Genomic DNA, 18520 nt, shown 5'->3' on the forward strand with positions numbered 1-18520 from the left:
AGTGGCAAACCTAGAAACGGAATTGGTTTTATCTTCTTACTGCTATGCCTCCTGCCTTTATTTTTTTTCATCTTATGCTCCTTGGACTGGGACAAAAAGAACAAGAAGTAAGCATTGCATAGTTTGCATGTTACAGGGAAAATATAATTACTGTGGCCCATCACTTTGAAAAAACCCACCAAATTCTAAAGACAAGAACAATTATTATGAACTTCTGTTTGGAGGTCTTGCTTTTCTACAGTTTGTAATGTTTAGCACCTGTTCAAGAAATGTCTTCTATAAATAACCCTTTTCCGTTTCAGACAAAATTTACATTTAAAATTATCTTGGTGCAGCTGTTCAGTTTTTCTACAGTTGTGAATTGCCAAAAAAGGAACAGTAATTCCTTGGGGGCCTCAGAGTTAAATCCTATTTATTACACATGACACTATGTAGCAGAACTGCGATCAAAGTCTAACTATCATTGCTAGCTGTTCTTAGATTTGCTAAAACTGAGAACTGAAAAGCCCTTTGTAGATGATCCTCACTCTTTTACAATTTCTGTGGCTTTCCAGTTCCATAATTACTGACGCTGATGGCACGCTGCCCCAAAAATGAATACTATGATAATTTGCTGCTCTCTTGTAAGCCTTGTCATCTTCGATGTTCTAGTACACCGCCGCCTTCCTGTGAAAACTACTGTGATAAGAGTAAGTAATATTTCTGCAATACTTTGTGGCTATGCTGGGCATTTTCACGTTGTATTTTACATAGAATTGTAAACATAAAAACTTAAAGAACTGTAAAACCTGGAAAGAGTTTATCAGAATAATATATGGGCTCAAAAATATTAAAGACATATGCAGTGTGTCCTACGTGAGTACGTGTGTTAAGAAGAGTAAAGCTCTCAAGCTTTACTTGAGCTGTCACTCAAAATGGAAATAGAAATTGCTCCTTTGCTAATGGAAGTTTTATGTGTTGGACATGTTTACTGTTTATTGATTATTGTTTACAATTAATTTAATGCATCTCTTCTATTCCATAAGGTACTGATCCAAGTGGAGTTCTCTGGATTTGTTTGGGCTTAGGAGTAATTTTAATGCTCACTCTGCTCACCTTTATGGTCTTGTTTAAATGGAAGCACCTAAAGCAACTAAAAGGAAATCTGAAGAACACAGGTGAATAAATAAGATTCTTTATGAAATAATTTTAGATCATTGTATATTTTAGCTACTCTTACCATGTATAAATTTTGCATATAATTTATATTCCAGATCCTGACAACTGTCTTTGTTGCATTGTTTTGTATTTCTCAAATAGTCTCAACGAAGTTATTAAAGTTATTAAGGGAATAAAATACCCAGACGATAACTTGTAAAAGCAGCGATCTCTCTTTGTTGGTTCTGGATCATGTCAGGATTGTTGCATATTCATACCTGGCTTACTTGCTGGTGTTTGAGAAATCATTCATGAACCCTCAATAGTAGAAGATGATTATAAGGGTTTCATCCTCTTCTTAACTGAATGCAAAAGGAATTCTACCCAGATAGAATCAGGATACAAATTCAGTATTAGCTTTCCATTTTATAAGATATTACGTATTTTTACTTAATATTCTAGCCTGTGAGAAGCAGATGTGGTGTATTTTGGGAAGATGAAAAGAATTACGTTATTTTTATGGTTTACAAATACTAATATTCGTGGAGTGCTCAGCCAATAAATAATAACCAATTAGAAAATATGTGTTAGATTACTTAAATGCTTATCCTGAAGTATAGGGGGTATATTATCAAAGAACAAAAGATTATCGTCTATAACTACTTCTTAAGACTTTCACTATATCTTAAAACTTTCACTATATCTTAAAACTTTCACTAAGGTTAGGAACATAGTTGGAATACAATGAAATGTGGTCTTTAACTGTATGTCTGGTATAGCATGATGTATGTATTAAATGAACTTCTGTATATTTATAGACTCTTCTGTGGAGCTGAATAATATTGTCAAGGCTAATACTGAAAGAAGTGTGAATACAGAAGGAATCAGACACTCACTTCAAAGAGAAACATTAATGTATTCAGTGGAAGAATGCACTTGCAGTGACTGTGGCTTGGTAAAACCTCAGACTGGTTGTGAAACTTCATTTCCATTGCCAGCTACAGAAGAAGGAGCCACTGTTCTAGTTACCACAAAATCTTTTGATTATTGTAACTATATTCTGGGTGCTGGATGACTATGAGAAGTATATTTTTATTGCATAAAATAAATAAGTTATTCCAGTATAGCTATTAATCTTAATACTTGCAGTCAGTGGAGAAGGCTAGTACATCATCTCTGTAGATCTTCCATTGAGCTTTCATTAATATTGTCATATATTTCTAATTCTAGTATCTCTTTGGTCAAGTATTTCTCCATGATTCTCAGGTACCAATCTAGTTACTGGAATTTTTAATTTCTGAAAGTCCCTACATAGGATGGCTTTTTCTGCCTTTAGAGATTGTATCTACTTATGTCAGATATACACAAACCCATCAATAAACAAGTTTGCAAATATACATTTTATGTTAAACTCTGATCTTGTGCCCCAAATTGCTTGATGGTACAAAAGGAATGTTCCAAGAGGCAGAAAGGAAGACTCACATTACACCCCCCATGTTGTAAAGAATAATTTAAAATAGCCCCTATGATGCTTGAAATAGGAACATTCTAATGATTAATATCTTTGTAGAGTACAGACCAACCCCCTCCCCCCCCAGTTCAGATAGTATCTCTGGGTCCATGCCAGGGGAGGTTGTGGTGCTACACCTGCAATCCCAACCTATCTCCTGATGGTGCAGACTTTCCTTTAAGTGCCAGGTGTTTTTCAGACTGTATTCTATAAAGATTTATTTCTACTTTACTGAATTTTTGACTTACCTTTGTCATATTTACAAGGACTGCTGATTAGATATAGTCACGCTAGGCTGCTGTGTAGCATAAAATTAGGAATGTACTTTCGTCACCTGGCCTCCCATGCATTAAAGTTATTTTCCTAATATTAGGCCAGTTTTACTCCTGGAAAGCTGCAACAAGAACAGAAGAAACCGCAATCTTTTTACTTGTCGATAACTGTCTATTTCAGGTTCTTGCATGAACGATGAATTAAGATGTTTTAGGACTAATAAATCATTGCACAAGATCTAGGAGCAATTGCTAGTACAGCACCCCAAGGAGGCTGACCAGTTTGGAGTTTGGGCCAGCTGTGCGTTAGCTGCGTTAGGGCTGGCCACACACAGCCAAACCCTCTGAAACAGGCCTGCAGAGCCAATAAATTCATTATTATTACTTTATTGGCAACTCACAAAGTTATGCCGGTGCACCACACATGCCACAGCATATGGAAAATACATCGTGCTCTACTGAGTGTGCAAACACAAGCCAGCCAGACTATGCACAACATTTAAGAAAATGCCTTTGTTCCTTTCCTGGTTTTTTGGCGTTAAAAGATTTCACAATTTCCGTGCTGTTTTTTGAAACAGGAACCTTCCGGGACTTTTGGCTTACAACGGACACGGGACTGCTTAGCACACTTTATCGCCATCTTCCTCACCCTTCCTTTGCCCGGTATTGCCTCAGGCCCCCGCAGCACTGCGGGTGTGGGGGTGGGGGGTCGGTGTGCGGGCTGCTGGGCGCGCCCGGGGGCGGGGGCCTGGCCTGGCCCACGCGTTTCCCGCCGGGGCCGAGCAGCGTGGGGCCCGCCGCGTGCCTGAAGGGCGGGCTGCAGCTGGCGCCGCACCCGCGGAGCAAACGAGCAGCTTCCCGCCTTTTTCCCCGCGCGGCACCCGCAGAGCAAACGAACAGCTTCCCGCCTTTTTGCCCGCGCCCGGCACCTGTGAGGAAAGGCGGGAAGGCGCCGGCGGCGCCGTGAGAGCTCACCCCCGCCAAGACCGCGGAGCCCGGTGCGGAGCGGTGTTTACGTTCCGGGGCGGCAGGGCGGAGTTCCGGGGCGGAGCGTGCGCGCAGGCCGGCTCGGTGTGGGGCTGTGCGGGAGGAGGGACAGGGTCCAGCAGACGGAGGGCGCCAGCCCCGCGGCCACCATGAGTGGTGAGTGGCGGGCTCTCAGCGGGGTCCTTTCCGCTAGCAGGGCGTGCTCGGTGGGGCCGCCGGGTCTCTGGGGCACTGTAAGGGCTGGTGCGGCTCTGCGCTCCTCCGCTGCCTGTTCAGTCAGGTGTGGCCCTGTCCCCTGCAGGCCGAGGCCCTTTCTCCCCCCATGCTTCCCCCCGGCGGGGCTGGGGGCCGTGGCGTGGCGAGGCGAGACGCAGGGGACCTTGGCCTCAGTGGCCCCGCGGCGCGGGACAGGGCACAGCCCTTGCCTGCATCACTACGCCCTGCTCCTCAGGTCGGCTCCCCAAGCGCCCCAGAAGTGGTGTTTTACCTCGTTTTAAGTCCTAAAGCCCTGCCCTTGAACGTGACACCGGCTCAGCACAAGCGATGCCGGTCTCGGGGGTCTCCGTTGCCTCAGCTGTGCAATAATGATAATAATAAAAAATTATACGAGCTTACTAATATGCAGCATGCAGTTGGTGAGAGGTGGGAAGCACAACTAGTGGAAAGAGCTGTCCCTTCCAGTATTTAGGGTGTACGGTTGCTGTTTAACATGGTCCTGAGGAGGACCCAGTCGGTTGTGAATGTGTTCGTTTCTGGCCTGCGTGTAAGAGTGAAGCAGTGGTGGGTGGGTGTGCCAGATCCTGAGGTTTTTGAGTTTTTTGTAAGGGGAAACGTTTAAAAGCTTTGCATGAGATTTGGGACCCATAAACTTAAGGGCTGGAAGAAGCGTAGCCAGCTGGAAGAATGGGCCAGCATGGAAAGTTATTTGGTAGGATGGAGGAAGAAATTTTAATATTTTTTTCCTGTAAATATGTCATAAAACAGATTGGCAAGGTTTGTTTGGGTTTTCCTTAAGAAGGGAGGTGCTTTAGTGAATGCTTTCATGGGTCTGCTTATACAACTTCAGTAATGGAAGTTGCAGACAACACTCTGAACCTGAAAGCTAGACTGTATGTTTATCTCCTGCCCTGATTTAATACATGGTGAGATCTGTTACCAAAGACAGTAAGAAAAAATTGAAGAGTTAACCAGAGTAAGTAAATGCTACATGTTTTACAGATAGCAGTTGTTTCTGAAAATGAAACAAAAAATGAAAACGCTTCAGTTGTATTTTTCTCTGTTCTGTTCTCACCTTTGTGGTAAGAAGAAAACAAAAGATTTTTATGGAAGAAGAGATGACATTGAAAAAAGAAAAGGTTATTGTGAGGAAACCTGTTCATTAGCATTGTGAGAAATGCAAGTAACAGTCGAATCTTTCAAACCATGGGAAAAGAAAGTTTTCTACATGTGTCAGATCTTGATATGATACAGACTAAATCCGAATTCTGAAGTTTTTGAGTCAGCATTTTCACATGGAAAACCTCAGCCCTTCAATGATGAATTCAGACTGGGACTAGCCTTATGCAAACTTGTGCAAATCAGAGCCTAAATCTTCCTAAGAGACTCATCTTTGGGAGTTGTATTTGAATTCTGTGACTCAAAAGGCAAGGTGGCACTTCTTGGGGCATGAAGCTTCATCACATAGTTATTTTTAATACCTTAAATTTTAATTATTATTATTTTTAAAAAAGAGATACAGGTTTATGAGAAGACATTTAATTACTTAAAATAGAATAATGCCTAAGATGATGTTAAGGCGAATAGTTCAATTGCATGGCTAACCTACCCATGTGTAGCCCTTGCCAAGACCTATATGACTCTTCCAACAGTTTTGATTACACAGCAAGATAATGAAAAGAACACTGATTTTGCACTTTGCCAGACATTACTGCTTTACAGTACTGTACTTTTCTAGAATATTTTCAGTATTTTTCCAGAATAATGTAAGTGGAACAGATCAAGACAGAGAAATGTGTATTGTTGTCTTGCTTGTTTCAGATAAGGGAGATAGCTGATGTTAACATCACAAAATTTAACCCTGACCTTTTTTTTTAGTGGCTGTAACAGCACTGTCCACACTTAACTTCCCTGCCCAATTTTTGCCCTTAAAAGTAAAAGGGCTGTTCCTAAGGGCTGTAATTATTTTTAATGTATATTTTTTTTAGCTACAGTGTATTTCTAGTGGTTGTTAATGTAATGTCCTGTTGCTTAGCTATAATTATTTGTAATGTATGTTTTTTAGCTACAGTGTATTTCTAGTGGATGTGAAAGTAACGTCCTGTTGCTTAGAGTATTACTTTAATATTAGTAATGCTACTTACTAATTACATACTTGCATTGGACAGTGTTGCATAGGCTAAACTTTAAAGGGAAGTAACACAAGGAAACTACATTTATGTAGTTGTCAAGATTTAGAGGTGTTGTCAATTGTTTCATGAGTTTAAAAAAACAAAAATGTGACTAATTCAGGATCAGGCAGTATAATCATAATAATGTAGTACAAGGTAGTATTTAAATTAGGTCTGTGTTTGTTTTGTCTTAAACTTGTAACCTCAGAACCTGTACTAGAGCAAGCAAAAGTAATTGCAGTCTGAAATTTTGCATACAAGATTTGGAGAAGTATGTAAGAGCAATCTGAGATTATTATTTTTTTTTTAACCTATATGCTACATGTAGTGCTGAAGAGAGCTGTATCTACAAAGAATTGGATGAAAATCCTGTTTTCCTTTATTTGCATGTTCAGTTTTCTTCTGCTGTAGGTGTGGACGTTTCTGTCAGGGTAGAGAGAGGATTTTGTTTTAAAAATAGGAAAGCATGACCCTGAACAACAAAAAATGACATGGGTCACAGAGGCAGGTGCAGTACCTGAGCCTATTTTTAACCCTTTTTGACTTGATGGGAGGAGGAGTCTCTTTAAGTTTCTTAGGTTTCACAACCTTATATTTATGTTTTCACAATTATTTTTAGACTCATGTAGGAACTTCCTTTTTTATTGCAATAGTCTAATTATAACCTTTTTTCTGAGTAATGTGGTTTTTATGCATTCTATGTTTTGTAATTTGTGTGTGCGTTACTGCAGTTTTTACTGCTATTCTGAATCAGTAGACGGGTATTTTGGTCAGTTCATAATACACTATTAGTCTTTAAATCAACTAGAGTTGATCACACTTAATTGGTGCTCTTGTCTGAAAACATGCCCTTTTTTTTAGGACTTATTTTAGAAAATGAAGACTGTAAAAGAATGAAATCTTAAATAAAGTTGATAAAGACTTATTTTTACCTTCCATCTACCTGAAACAAAACCATTGCTAAATAGTACTAAATATTTCTAGGATTATTACAAAGGAAAATATGTCCTCTGATTGAAAAAACACACAATATCACAGTTTTTAAAAAATGTTAGACTTTGTGATTATTCTTTTTCTTCTACCTGCAAGATTTCTATGGTAAGCAGAGCAATAGAAGAATTCTGAAGACATGCACTGAGCAGAAACCTCGGCCAGCCTTCCGTATATACATTATGTGGCCTCATAGCCCTGTTAATGGTGAAGGTGATCTGAGCTGTTTATGGAAATTGTTGGCTGTAAGCATGTGTAGTCATAATTGTTATGAGTACAAATTTACAAGTAAAATGAAGACAAAATGTGCATTACGCTGTACTCGGTCTGTGTAAATTTAAAGCTGTTTGACATCACAGGGTTTAGTGTTTTAGAACACTAGTTAGCATAGTGATTGTCTGTAGGTTTTCTGTATTTATGCATTTTTTTTATATTGTTCAGTCTGGTATCTATTTCCAAACCATTTCTGTGTTACCAGATAGATACAAAGATGCCAAAGAGATGTGAATTTAAAAACTAACATGTATTGCATTTGGAAGACAAGCTTAACTCACATACTTGTATTTTCATTTGATATATGTTTTTTCAGATCATGATATTATTAAGTCCATGCATTTTTCCTGAAGTAGTCTCAAATTCTTAATATAGAGACAAATGTTGCATTATGTCTGTTCTTGCAGGTACGTGGCTAGCATAAGACTTTAGAAGTAATGGGTTTTGAAACAGTAGAAAAAATCTGCAGATTTGTGTATATTCAGTGTTACTGTGCATGAAGTGTTGTACTAAAATTTGGAACGTAATTGTTTTCCTTATTTTACAGTTATGTGATTTATTATAAGGCATTTAGATGCATAGACATGTGTCTCCGTTTTTGGTAATGAAAGCGTGGTAAGAACACTGAATATAACTCAATAAAATTGTAATCTCTGAAGGAGCACAAAGACTAGTAGCAGGGATTATATGAATTTAACCTTATGTTCACAGTGGCATAACTGGCATAGTTGTTTGAAAGTTAAAACCTACTTGGTATGGAGGTATTTTCTGGAGTCCTTTAGTAGCATTGAACATCATTTGATCTTCATCTTCGTTTGCATGCACTGAAATATCTGACTAATAGAACCAAACCTCATACATCACATGTCTGCAGTTTGAGTCGGAGTTCAAAATCGGAAGTACAACTTCTTGAAAATCCACTGTAAACAGCTAAATAAGCACTGTGAAGCTTAGCTAGCTAGCAGCTGCATTGGCATATTTGTCCTGTTGTTTTCTTTATTCTGATATTGTGTGTTACAGACTTACTGTGGGGTTTTTCTTCTCCTAATCCCATATTTAACATGAAAGGCAGAATAATTTCAGTAGGACAAATTCTGTCCCCTTCCTGCTGGTTTAGGAGCAAGTGCTTTGAATGGGATTATGAAGATAGGAAACTGGGATTGGGACCTCACAGTGCTGGACAGCAAGAGGAAGAGACATGTATATTTGATGTCATCTCTATTTACTAGAGGCCTTATTACATGGTGTTCGATTTTCAGTATCTGAACTTAGTCATGCAGAGTTTTGGTAACTGGCTTTTAGTCTATGCATGTATTAGCTGTGTGTTCTTTGAGAGGAAAAGAAGAATAGAATGACTTGAATTCCAGAGAGGTCATAGTGTTTTTTTTAAGGATATTTTGAATTTAAGCTCAGAATAAAGAAATAACAGACGTGATGTAGGTTAACTAGACAATAAATTTTATACATATTCATGGGAGTATATAAAGCATATTCTGACAAGCAAAGTAGTATGCTCTTTGTTGTTGAAGTGAATGAGAAGTTAAAGACTGTTTTGCATAGTTGCTTGTGCAGTAACAAACTAGATTATCACGAAGAACTGTGCTGGTAGTTAAATTTTAAGGGATTTATTGTAACAATTGCTCTCCATTCACCTATCTTAAAACTCCTGCAGTAAGGTTGTGTGGCAATAAGAAGATATTCCTGCTGTGTCTCATTTTCCATTCTTTTCTTGTGCTATGATGATACACTACCCTTATAGTTGTCCCAGTATGAACATTTATGGGGTTGCAGTGCAAGCTCCATCATACACCTAATCCAACAAAAAAGAACCGAACCAAAAAACCCTCAAAACCAACAAAAACATAGACTAGGTCAGTTTCAGGCTTGAAATATGGCCCCATAGGTGATTGTGCTAAGAAGCTAGGGATAAGCTGTGATGATTGTGCACAATTATACTCTATTTGGTATTGCTGCAATATATCTTATATCATGAAACCAAAATCTTACTAGAATAAGACTCTAGATGTTCTTTCAAACAGTATTCGTGCATATTAGAGAAAGGCAACTTTGAAACATCAAACGCAGACTTACACTGCATCATTTTACTTAGAGAAAATACATTAGGAAATCTAACAGAATAATTGGCACGGAAAGAAAGTTTTCAGGGTCCTGGTGTTGGCCTGAATGTATTTTCTTAAAAAAATATTTATTTTAAAATGGTACCATTTTGTGGTATTTCAGGTTCACAGAACAGTGACACTAAAAGACAGTTTCTTCTAGAACGACTACTGGATGCAGTTAAACAGGTGAGAAATGTGATATGCATTTCCACAGTATACGTACTCTGACTTGTCAGTACTAGCAGGAACTATCTTTGCCCCTTTTTTCTCTTTACCAGACAAAGGAGAAATCTTGTCTTTCACACTGTACTACTGAGTTGTATCTGCTAGCAAACATCTATTGGGCAGTATTTGTTTAAAGTTCTTGTTCTTGACAGATTATAATTGTAATTGTAATATTTGTATTATAAATATATAAATTATACATTATAAATAGATGTTATATATTATAAATATAATCTAAATTAGAAAACATAAATATGTATTTGTAATACTTATGACTGAACTAAATCGTAGCTTACTGCAGAGGGTAAACTGTTAACATTTTACAGTAGCAGGTTTTTTCTTTGCACTAGGATTTTAGTGTATGATCAAAATACAGGTAAATATGATCAATGTGACGTTCCGCAAGTAGAATTTCATAGACTGCATTCAGTTTAGGAGAACTTGGGAAGCAAAAGAATGCCTCAAAAATAAGCAAATGACATGTTTTATAAAAAATAATTCTTCTGTAATTGTAGCACTGAGCTGAATAGGAGCATGTTTGTTTTTGTGGGTGCACATTTAAAACTCAAAAGTACTAACTTTTACTCAATTTTAAATTTATTGAGGGACCTGCAGGTATGTTGTTCTGGCTAGCAAGAACGTATTTGAACTGCAAGAGCAGCCCATTAGTAGAACATGATGCTGTAAAGCACTTCTTGGTTGCAGACTATATTTTCCAATGTTTTATTTTGTACTCCTCCTTTTTTAATAATGAATTTGTTTCTTACTTGGAAATATTTCAGAATATCGAGTTTGTTAGTGTAACAGAAATTTCTTAAAATCTCTTTATTGCAGTGTCAAATACGATTTGGAGGAAGAAAAGAAATTGCTTCAGACTCTGATAGCAGGTAAAATAGTCTAAGAAACTTTTATCATGCTTAGATTATGTATCATAATGAGATAAAACATGGCACAAAACACTTGATATGTTTAAATAACCCCCAGTTCCTTTTGTTTACACACTGACATAGGACTCTGAATTCTTCATTGTTACAAATTTGACAGCTTAAGAGTGTTTTTTGTGAAGTTACAAGTGTTTAAGTGGCTGCAGAGTTCATGACAAAAGCACTGAATTCTGAGGTCTGAACAGAGATTGGGAAAGCTTATCTTCCCTATAACATCTTTTAAAAATGAAGGCATATTTATTACCAATACACCTGTTTCTTGAATCTTGACATTTAAGCATCAAATGTGTTTAACATAGTTATTAAGAAAATTTTCATTCTTAGGTTTTGTTATTCCTGATGTTTTAAACCTGTTTTTCTTCTTTTTCTGTACAGTAAGATATTCCTTTTTAGTAATGTAAGTTAAAAAATGTCATTTAATTCCTGTTAGTTTCATTTGTTGTTGGATAAGGCATATTGGTTTCTAAGGCTTTTAAGAAGATGACTGGCAGACAGAAAATTGCAGTGCTTTTTGTGTCTTACTGAGTCTTTGTCAGAAGCTGTCCTATTGAAGAATCTCAGATAAATAAAACACCAGGATTAAATGCAGTTGCTTTTTTGTCCTTTTTCTTGTGTCCTTGAAGTTTGACTTGGCCTTTCAGGAAGAAGTTAATTATTTGTTGACCATTTATAAGCGATGCATAAAATTCTCTCCAATCCCCTCCCAATTCAATCTTTAAGAACATGTCTAAGGGTATGGTTTCATGATTTCTGGAGAGCCAACATAGCAATTCATTGCTACTGAAGGGGTGGCTGGGATTAATGTATTTCCTCAATGTCCCTGACTTCAGTACTGCTCCCTTGCACCACCTTCTTAAGCAATGCCTGGTGATCATCCAGTTCCCTCTGAATTAATTTAATAAAAGAAGAAATAATGCAAAAGGGGTAACTTTCTGCCATTTTAGTGAGTTAAATTAGTAAAACATCTGGTGAATGCTGGAGATGCTGCAAGGGTGCAGCTAGAAGTTGTGGGAAGTGCAGATGAGAAGGAAGAAGCAACAAGGGGTGAGAGGGCAAACCCATCTTGTTTTGGGAGGAGCTTGTAATGCAGCTCCTGCGCATTACCTGTGTGTGAAACTCCAGGCTAATGCTATTTCATGGCAGCTGAAGCCTGTCCGACTTTCAGCTATTACTGTCACCCTGTCCTACTCTTGGCTGTTTCACCCTGCAGTGTTTTGAGGAAACAGAAGTAGTGTTTTGTTGAAATAGCGTAGTGGAAACAGTTCAGTACACGGTCTGTTCAGCATAGGGGTTATTGGACAGAAGCTAGTGTGAGGGAGGAAGCGAGAAGGTGCAGGTGGGATAAAGGGATGGTGGGGCTGAAGCACCTAGCAGTTGGACTGGCTGTGCAGCTACAGCTGCTGGCACAGAAGCACCAACTAGAGGTAGTTATTTAATCTTCACTGTTTAGTTTATGTGAGAGAATGTTTTGATGATGTTTGCCTTTGTAGTACATGGCATGAACTTGCCTAGAAGGAGGTACCTCCTATGCAGAGCAAATTCCCTGGATCTAAAATTTATGCTTTGTGGCTCAGTTTGCTTGAACAGCTGCTTTACTGCAGTTATTTAATAATTTGAATGATGAACTGTAGTATTTGTCTTCTGGGTTAGGATTCCAAAGATACAATGCTGGCCAAATTTTACTTATAAATATTTTCCTTAGAATTAAGTAGATGTGTGAAATAATGGAATATAACTAGTCAGTTGCAGGATTGAAAAGGAAGTAGAAATTACATTAATAGATTTTTTTCCCTAAATTCCATGATATTTGAGGATGTTACTATGCTAAATATTGTGAGATAATTTTAAAAAAGAGAATAGTCTGAGAATTTAGATCAAAATCCAGTGAAATCCATAATTCTCCAAGTTTTCTTCTCCGAGCAGATTTTTTTGTCTTTGAGATTGTAATTGTTCAGAGTTCTACTGTGTCTATGTACACTAGACTTCTCAGTGTTTTTCTGTATTGTTAATTTTAACATGCCCCCATGATGCTATCTAGTAAATATATGACATATATTGGGCATTGTAGGATACCGATTTTTTTTTTTAAATTTGTTTTACTAGTAGCTTAAGTTTTCCTGTAAAATGCTGCACAGCTTTAATTCTCAGTGCATATGGATTTTTAATAATATGAGCTCTTTCACAGAACCTAGTGTCTGTTCTGCTTTTTCTGAATTGAAAAGTTCAAGTACTTTTGGTTTTTTTTCTGGGGGGGGGTCACATATCTGCAGGAATTTCCGTTTTCAACAGCAGCAGTCTTTTTGCAAAAATGAATCAACTGCTCCACAATCATCTTGAGTATTGTTTGAATTATATTCTGCTTTACTAGTAAAGTTTTCCTAACAAAGTAAAGTTTCCTAACATAGATGTACTAGAAAGCATTACACGTTAAAAGCTCTTCTGTCCAGAGCAATTATGGTAAGTAGACCTCTTTTTCTGTCAGGCTTCTCCTGAGATGTGCTTTTTTTGTGACTCTGCATAGAACTCTGTACTTCTGGAATGCTGGGGCAGAGTCCTGAGCCACTCTCTCAACTGTTTTTATTTATTTTCTTGAACTTAGTTAAAGTATCTGTCCTTTTAATAATCAGCTTTGGCAGCCAGGTGACAACTTTCTCAAAGCTTAAGTATTGTTTGTTTAATGGCAAAATAAAACTTGGAGAAAGTAAGATTTCAAACAAACAGATGGCATTCATGTCTGTTAAACCTTAAGCCGTACTGTTTTCTGTAGGTTACAATAATATTCCTTTGGCAGGCTGAATTTTAAAACCTTGCTGTTTTTACAGTGTTTGTACCTGTGTGAAAATTGATTTATTAACTGGGTTATGTTTAAAAAAAATCAGGAATTTTATAATTAGTATTGTAGAGAACAACATCAAAACCTGAAGATTCAACACATCTCCAGAAAAATCTTTCTTATTTTCCTATGCCTAGGATTTCTGGAGGATATTAAAATGTATGATTTACTGTTTTTCAAGGCTTGACTTATAGTTCTATTATAGACACATAGACTAATGTGAGTTATCAAAATTTTCTGTTGATTTTATAGGAAGTTGCAGTATATTCTCAGAAAATTATTCATTGCATGTGTAGTACAAAGCAAACTTATGAAAATGTAATTGCATTACATGAACCGTAGGTAATCTGAAATAACATGGCTAACAACCACTATAGCAGGTGAGGATGATTTCTCAAATTGATTGCCAACTCTGAATGTAATTTGTGCCCCAGCTTTAGATAGTCGTGATGAGACTGTGGGTATAAGTAGATTATACTTTTTGCAAATAATGAGATTAGTGTAGACAAGGGGTCTTTAACTACATATAAGATCATGGTTCACCTTTACATTCTCTATTCAGAGATCTGGAATAAACCTGCTCTGTAGAAACATAGTTCATTGTTGTTTTCACGTGATTTCTGTAAAAATTCTGTTGCAGAGTCACTTGTTTGTGTGCTCAGTTTGAAGCTGTGTTACAGCATGGTCTGAGGAGGAGCCGAGGATTAGCATTAACAGCAGCAGCAATCAAACAAGCAGCAGGTTTCTCCAGTAAAACTGAAACAGGTAATTTGTTAAATGCAACTATTGTATTTTAAACAGTTGATAAGCACAAGCAAGTGATATAATTTCTAATGGAGGTTTTAAGCAATGCACCAAACTGCCGACTGTTTGTAGCATACTCAATACAGCATGAAAATGGTTATTGCTTTCTTAATGTAGTTTAACTTTCACACCAAATTTCTCTAGAAATTTTGATGTTTGGAAATCTGTACTTCCTACAGTTCTGTCATGAGTAATATCATTGGCAAATGTCTTTTAAATTCTGGTAGGCATAAACATTGTGTAATTGTGCTGTTAAGTTCTATAGCATCACATATGTTTAAGTATTGATGTAATTTTAAAAGCAAATTTACATTTCTTGTATTGGTTGGGTTGTTTTTTATTACTTTCTCCACATTTAAAGGAAAGATTCCTTTATTTTTGTTGCCTTCTCTTCACCTTGAAGTTTCCCTTTGTTTTTTTATCAAAAGTACATGAAGGTGTTAATCTTCATCACTTTTGCTGTGAAGTTTGACATACAGTATCTTTTTTTTCTTAAACAGGGTACACATGCTATAAATAATTGTGATATGTAACACATAGAGGGGGATTGTTTTTTAAATATGTTCAGTAGTACTAGAACAGTTAATACATTTTGATCTCCAGCATAACTTCCAGTTACACCAGATAACTGCATATAATGGGTATTACTTTAATGCAAAATGTGTAGTTTGATACAATGGTGGTTTAAAATTGCTGTAATAACTGTGTTTGCTGTGGATGGTAGGGTGAAATGTTGGGTCTTGCATGCTGACTTTCCTGCTAATGGGTCAGAGCCTGCAGGCTTAGCTTTTTTTGGGAGCTAAAATAGCTATGCTTTTAGGGAATTTGTTGTTTCCCATGTTTGCCTCTTTTACTTAGTAATGGGCGAGACTTGACATTTTGCAGACTAAATGAACAAGCAAGCAAAATTCAGCTGTTTACATAATCTTTACAGATTTTTCAGCTCTTCTGGATGCTTTTTTTTCTCCCATGTGTGTGCTTGTAATTGAGGATTTGGTACTCTGTGGTCTTTTTCAGCTCTGGGTAGTTTCCATCTCTTTAATGAGTAGTGATTTGGTTATCTGCTTGTGATCCCCCCGCAGACTGCAACTGAGAGCCTTATGCTTTGTTGCAGAGAATGTTCTCCACTGTTACCCTCTCAGATTTATGCAAGTAGTGTGCCTTCCAATTTGAGGACATTGTGTGTAATTCTTATGATTTCTCTCTTGTCTGTTAGTAACCTCAAGGTGCATGGAATTTTTGATCCTGTCTTTTAGTGGCCATATGTACAAAGGTACATCTCTGATGCTTGGGAACTTAGTAACAATTTAGCTGTATGTTTGTGTGATTGTGTCTCTAATTTGGGGCCTTGTCAGTGAGATGATGTGGAAGAAGAGGAGAGTCAGGAAAGTTATCTAAGGTACTGAGGAAGTAGAATTGAAGAAGAAAACATCATGTAAGAAACGTCATCTTTAAGAAACTTAAGAAGTTCAAGAGCAAAAATGTGGCTGCCTTGCAGCAAAATGAATGCTATACTGTGACAGAGAAGTTTTTTTTTTTAGTGGAAATTACTGGGTTCTGGTGCATTTATCTTTTTGAGTTACAGTGGTGTATTGTTTTTATATTTTTTATTATTTTTTTTTTAATTCCTGTTAGCAGTTGCAAAGTGCTTCTACATTTTTATCACTTTCAGGCAAATGAGCCTGTTGTGATTTATTTTCCATTCTAACATAATCACAGGTGTTGTCTTTTTCTTCAACATAGTGGAATACTGCTGTTTAGGCTATACCTTCAGGCTTTGACAACTGAAAAAAAAAATTGTTCAGCAGTGGTTTTTATTTGAAAATTACAGGTACTTCAGGATAAACTGTACTTTCAAATGACTGTAAACAGTGTAGCATCATTTTGCATCTAAAAGCTTCATTGGTTTTTTCTTTGTTTTTCTTAAAATAAAAGTTTTAAACAAAAACTCCAGTAGTGGTTCTTTGGAACCATGACTTAAAAATCCTATTTAAAATATTTTAATTTTTTAATATATATTCAAGTAAACATATTCCTAATATCAGTGTGATTTAGTATCAATTGATGGCATGGTCATTACAGGCATGTGCAGCACATTTATATTAAGCAATCAACAAAATCAGCAAACAATAAAACTGTGTTCTGTCTTTAGTTTTTAACAATATGAGGGTGTCTTCATTTAACTCCAGGTGAGTTTATGTGAGAACACTGTAGCTGATGTAGTATTTGTTAAAAATTATTAGGACAATGTTGTTGAAAGAATCTACATAGATTCCATTGCCTCTGGCTGCTCTTTCTACTGTTTTATCAGGGATTCCAAACTCACTGAAACCTTTCTGCCAGTAGTAGCAGTAATAGTTCATAGCAGTGTTTTTTCTGCACTCAATCAGAGGATCATAGGCTAATTCAAATTGGAAGGGTCCTCAGGAGGTCTGCAGTCCTACAAAGATCGTCTGCGAGATTAAAGGAGGTTGCCTGGGGCTACATCCATTCGGGACTTGAAAACCTCCAGACTGTACAACTTCTTTGGTTAACCATGTTCCAACGTTTGACTGTCCTCATGATGAAAGAGATTTTCCTAATATCCAGTCTGAGCCTTTCTTGCTTTAACTGACACCTGTTGTGTGCTGGCCTGCTATATGCTGATGCCAAGAGCCTAAATCAGTCTTATTGATGACTTCCTCATAGGTACCAGAGGGCTGCTATTAGGTGTCTCTCTTCCTCCTTCTGTTTTCCAAGCTAAAGTACATTTTGTCTTTGCGTGTGTGGTTTTTTGGTTTTTTTTTTTTTTTTTTAAGTAGTAGTAGTTCTGGTGCTGCTTATTGCCATAGATTGATGTATATGCTTTGATGCTATAACTGTAGGATAGTAATATCTATTTACAGATAGGTAAACCATGGCAGAATTACGGGTGTGATTTGTTCACAGCCTCATGGCACATCAATACCAAAAATGGAAATGTATTTCAAAATTGTTGCAAAGTCACAATATGTTTATAGTTCTACTACTTTGCACCTTAGAGCTTGCTTATGAATAGTAGGATATTGTAGACTAATGCTGAAAGCTAATATAGTAAAATTATTAGTTGCTGTGGTTAGAAGTGAAAATCATAGACTGAGGCTTATGGAATATAAACTTAATTTAGTGATACTCTCAATTAGAATTGAAAGAACAAATATTCTAGCTATAGCAAAGAATGTTGTACTCCAAGACACTTGTGACAAATATGAAATCGTTCATTAGTTACTTGACAGAAAGACACTGAAATGCACAATGGCTGCACATTTAAATTGTTTACTACTTTTTATTTTGCATAAGGTGGCAATGAACCTGACTTTAAATTGATCTCTATGCTCTCAGCTTGAGACATGATTGCTATTTGGTGCTGATTAATGATTGATTGTATTGCAGTTATCGGAACTACGACATTATTAAAATTAAATAAACTGTTTTCACAGAGTGATTTATATTTGGGTGAATTGGGCCAGTGTCTTCTTTGCCCACAGTATAATTGTACAAATTATATTTTATGATAATAAAATGATCTTACTTCTGAATAAAAAGTATTGGATTATTTGCTATGAAAAATAATATCAACAGTTAAGACCTTAATTTTCATTTGCCAGTACTCTCACAGAAGAGAACTTAGTCATTTGAAAATGCTGCTTATTACTGTTTTTATGAAGTATGGAATGCTCTTACTTTATTTCTATTGGATAGATTTTAATTAAAAACTTAACAATAATCCAAATTTAAAAGCTTTTAAAAATCCGTGATATATATGTAAATATGAATAAAATCCCCTGTACTCTCACATGAGCATATTTCACCAAAAGAAGTTGCAAGCTGTAATGAAAAACTACTAAAATTCTGACTGCATACACTTTATTTAGCAGAGAGAGAGAAGCATCATGGATGGCCTTTTCTTAACATTCTTACTACATTAAAAAATATTTAGAAAAGTGATAAGCAAGGAATTGCAGGATCAATATATTTTCTCTTGTGTACATTTTTTTCTCTGTCTTTGAGGAAATTTTT

The 18520-nt window shown here is 36.7% G+C and overlaps 2 protein-coding genes across 6 annotated transcripts in view; both read left to right on the forward strand.

Annotated features, from left to right (window-relative positions):
* The first annotated feature begins 3 nt into the window (after window positions 1–3).
* On the forward strand, window positions 4–2534 carry TNFRSF17 (TNF receptor superfamily member 17). 2 transcript variants are annotated; one of them, XM_055708116.1, is made up of 4 exons: window positions 4–107; window positions 555–689; window positions 1026–1157; window positions 1956–2534. In XM_055708116.1, exons 2-4 carry the CDS (start codon window positions 575–577, stop codon window positions 2210–2212), a joined length of 504 nt encoding a protein of 167 aa, XP_055564091.1. In that variant the 5' UTR covers window positions 4–107; window positions 555–574; the 3' UTR covers window positions 2213–2534. The 2 variants fall into 2 exon arrangements, with proteins under 2 accessions (XP_055564091.1, XP_027665911.1); XM_027810110.2 differs by lacking the exon at window positions 4–107 and having other exon boundaries at window positions 135–689.
* Window positions 2535–3958: 1424 nt separating this feature from the next.
* The window catches only part of SNX29 (sorting nexin 29), a 106091-nt gene continuing 91529 nt past the window's right edge, over window positions 3959–18520 (forward strand). For all 4 annotated transcript variants that reach the window (XR_008731897.1, XM_055708110.1, XM_055708111.1 and 1 more), the window contains exons 1-4: window positions 3959–4062; window positions 9798–9862; window positions 10736–10788; window positions 14319–14443. Coding sequence is in view for 3 of the 4 variants with exons in the window: in XM_055708110.1 (XP_055564085.1) it covers window positions 4056–4062; window positions 9798–9862; window positions 10736–10788; window positions 14319–14443 (250 nt within the window). In the remaining variant the exon portion in view is untranslated. The remainder of the gene's footprint in view (window positions 4063–9797; window positions 9863–10735; window positions 10789–14318; window positions 14444–18520) is intronic.

The sequence above is a fragment of the Falco cherrug genome, chromosome 4 (assembly GCF_023634085.1).
Source record: "Falco cherrug isolate bFalChe1 chromosome 4, bFalChe1.pri, whole genome shotgun sequence".
NCBI lineage: Eukaryota > Metazoa > Chordata > Aves > Falconiformes > Falconidae > Falco > Falco cherrug.

Bases quoted from the DNA above. Each gene is read 5' to 3' on its own strand.
- TNFRSF17 (XM_055708116.1), top strand. From the start codon at position 575: ATGGCACGCTGCCCCAAAAATGAATACTATGATAATTTGCTGCTCTCT. The intron at 690-1,025 runs GTAAGTAATATT...CTATTCCATAAG, and splicing joins TGAAAACTACTGTGATAAGA to GTACTGATCCAAGTGGAGTT. The intron at 1,158-1,955 runs GTGAATAAATAA...GTATATTTATAG, and splicing joins AGGAAATCTGAAGAACACAG to ACTCTTCTGTGGAGCTGAAT.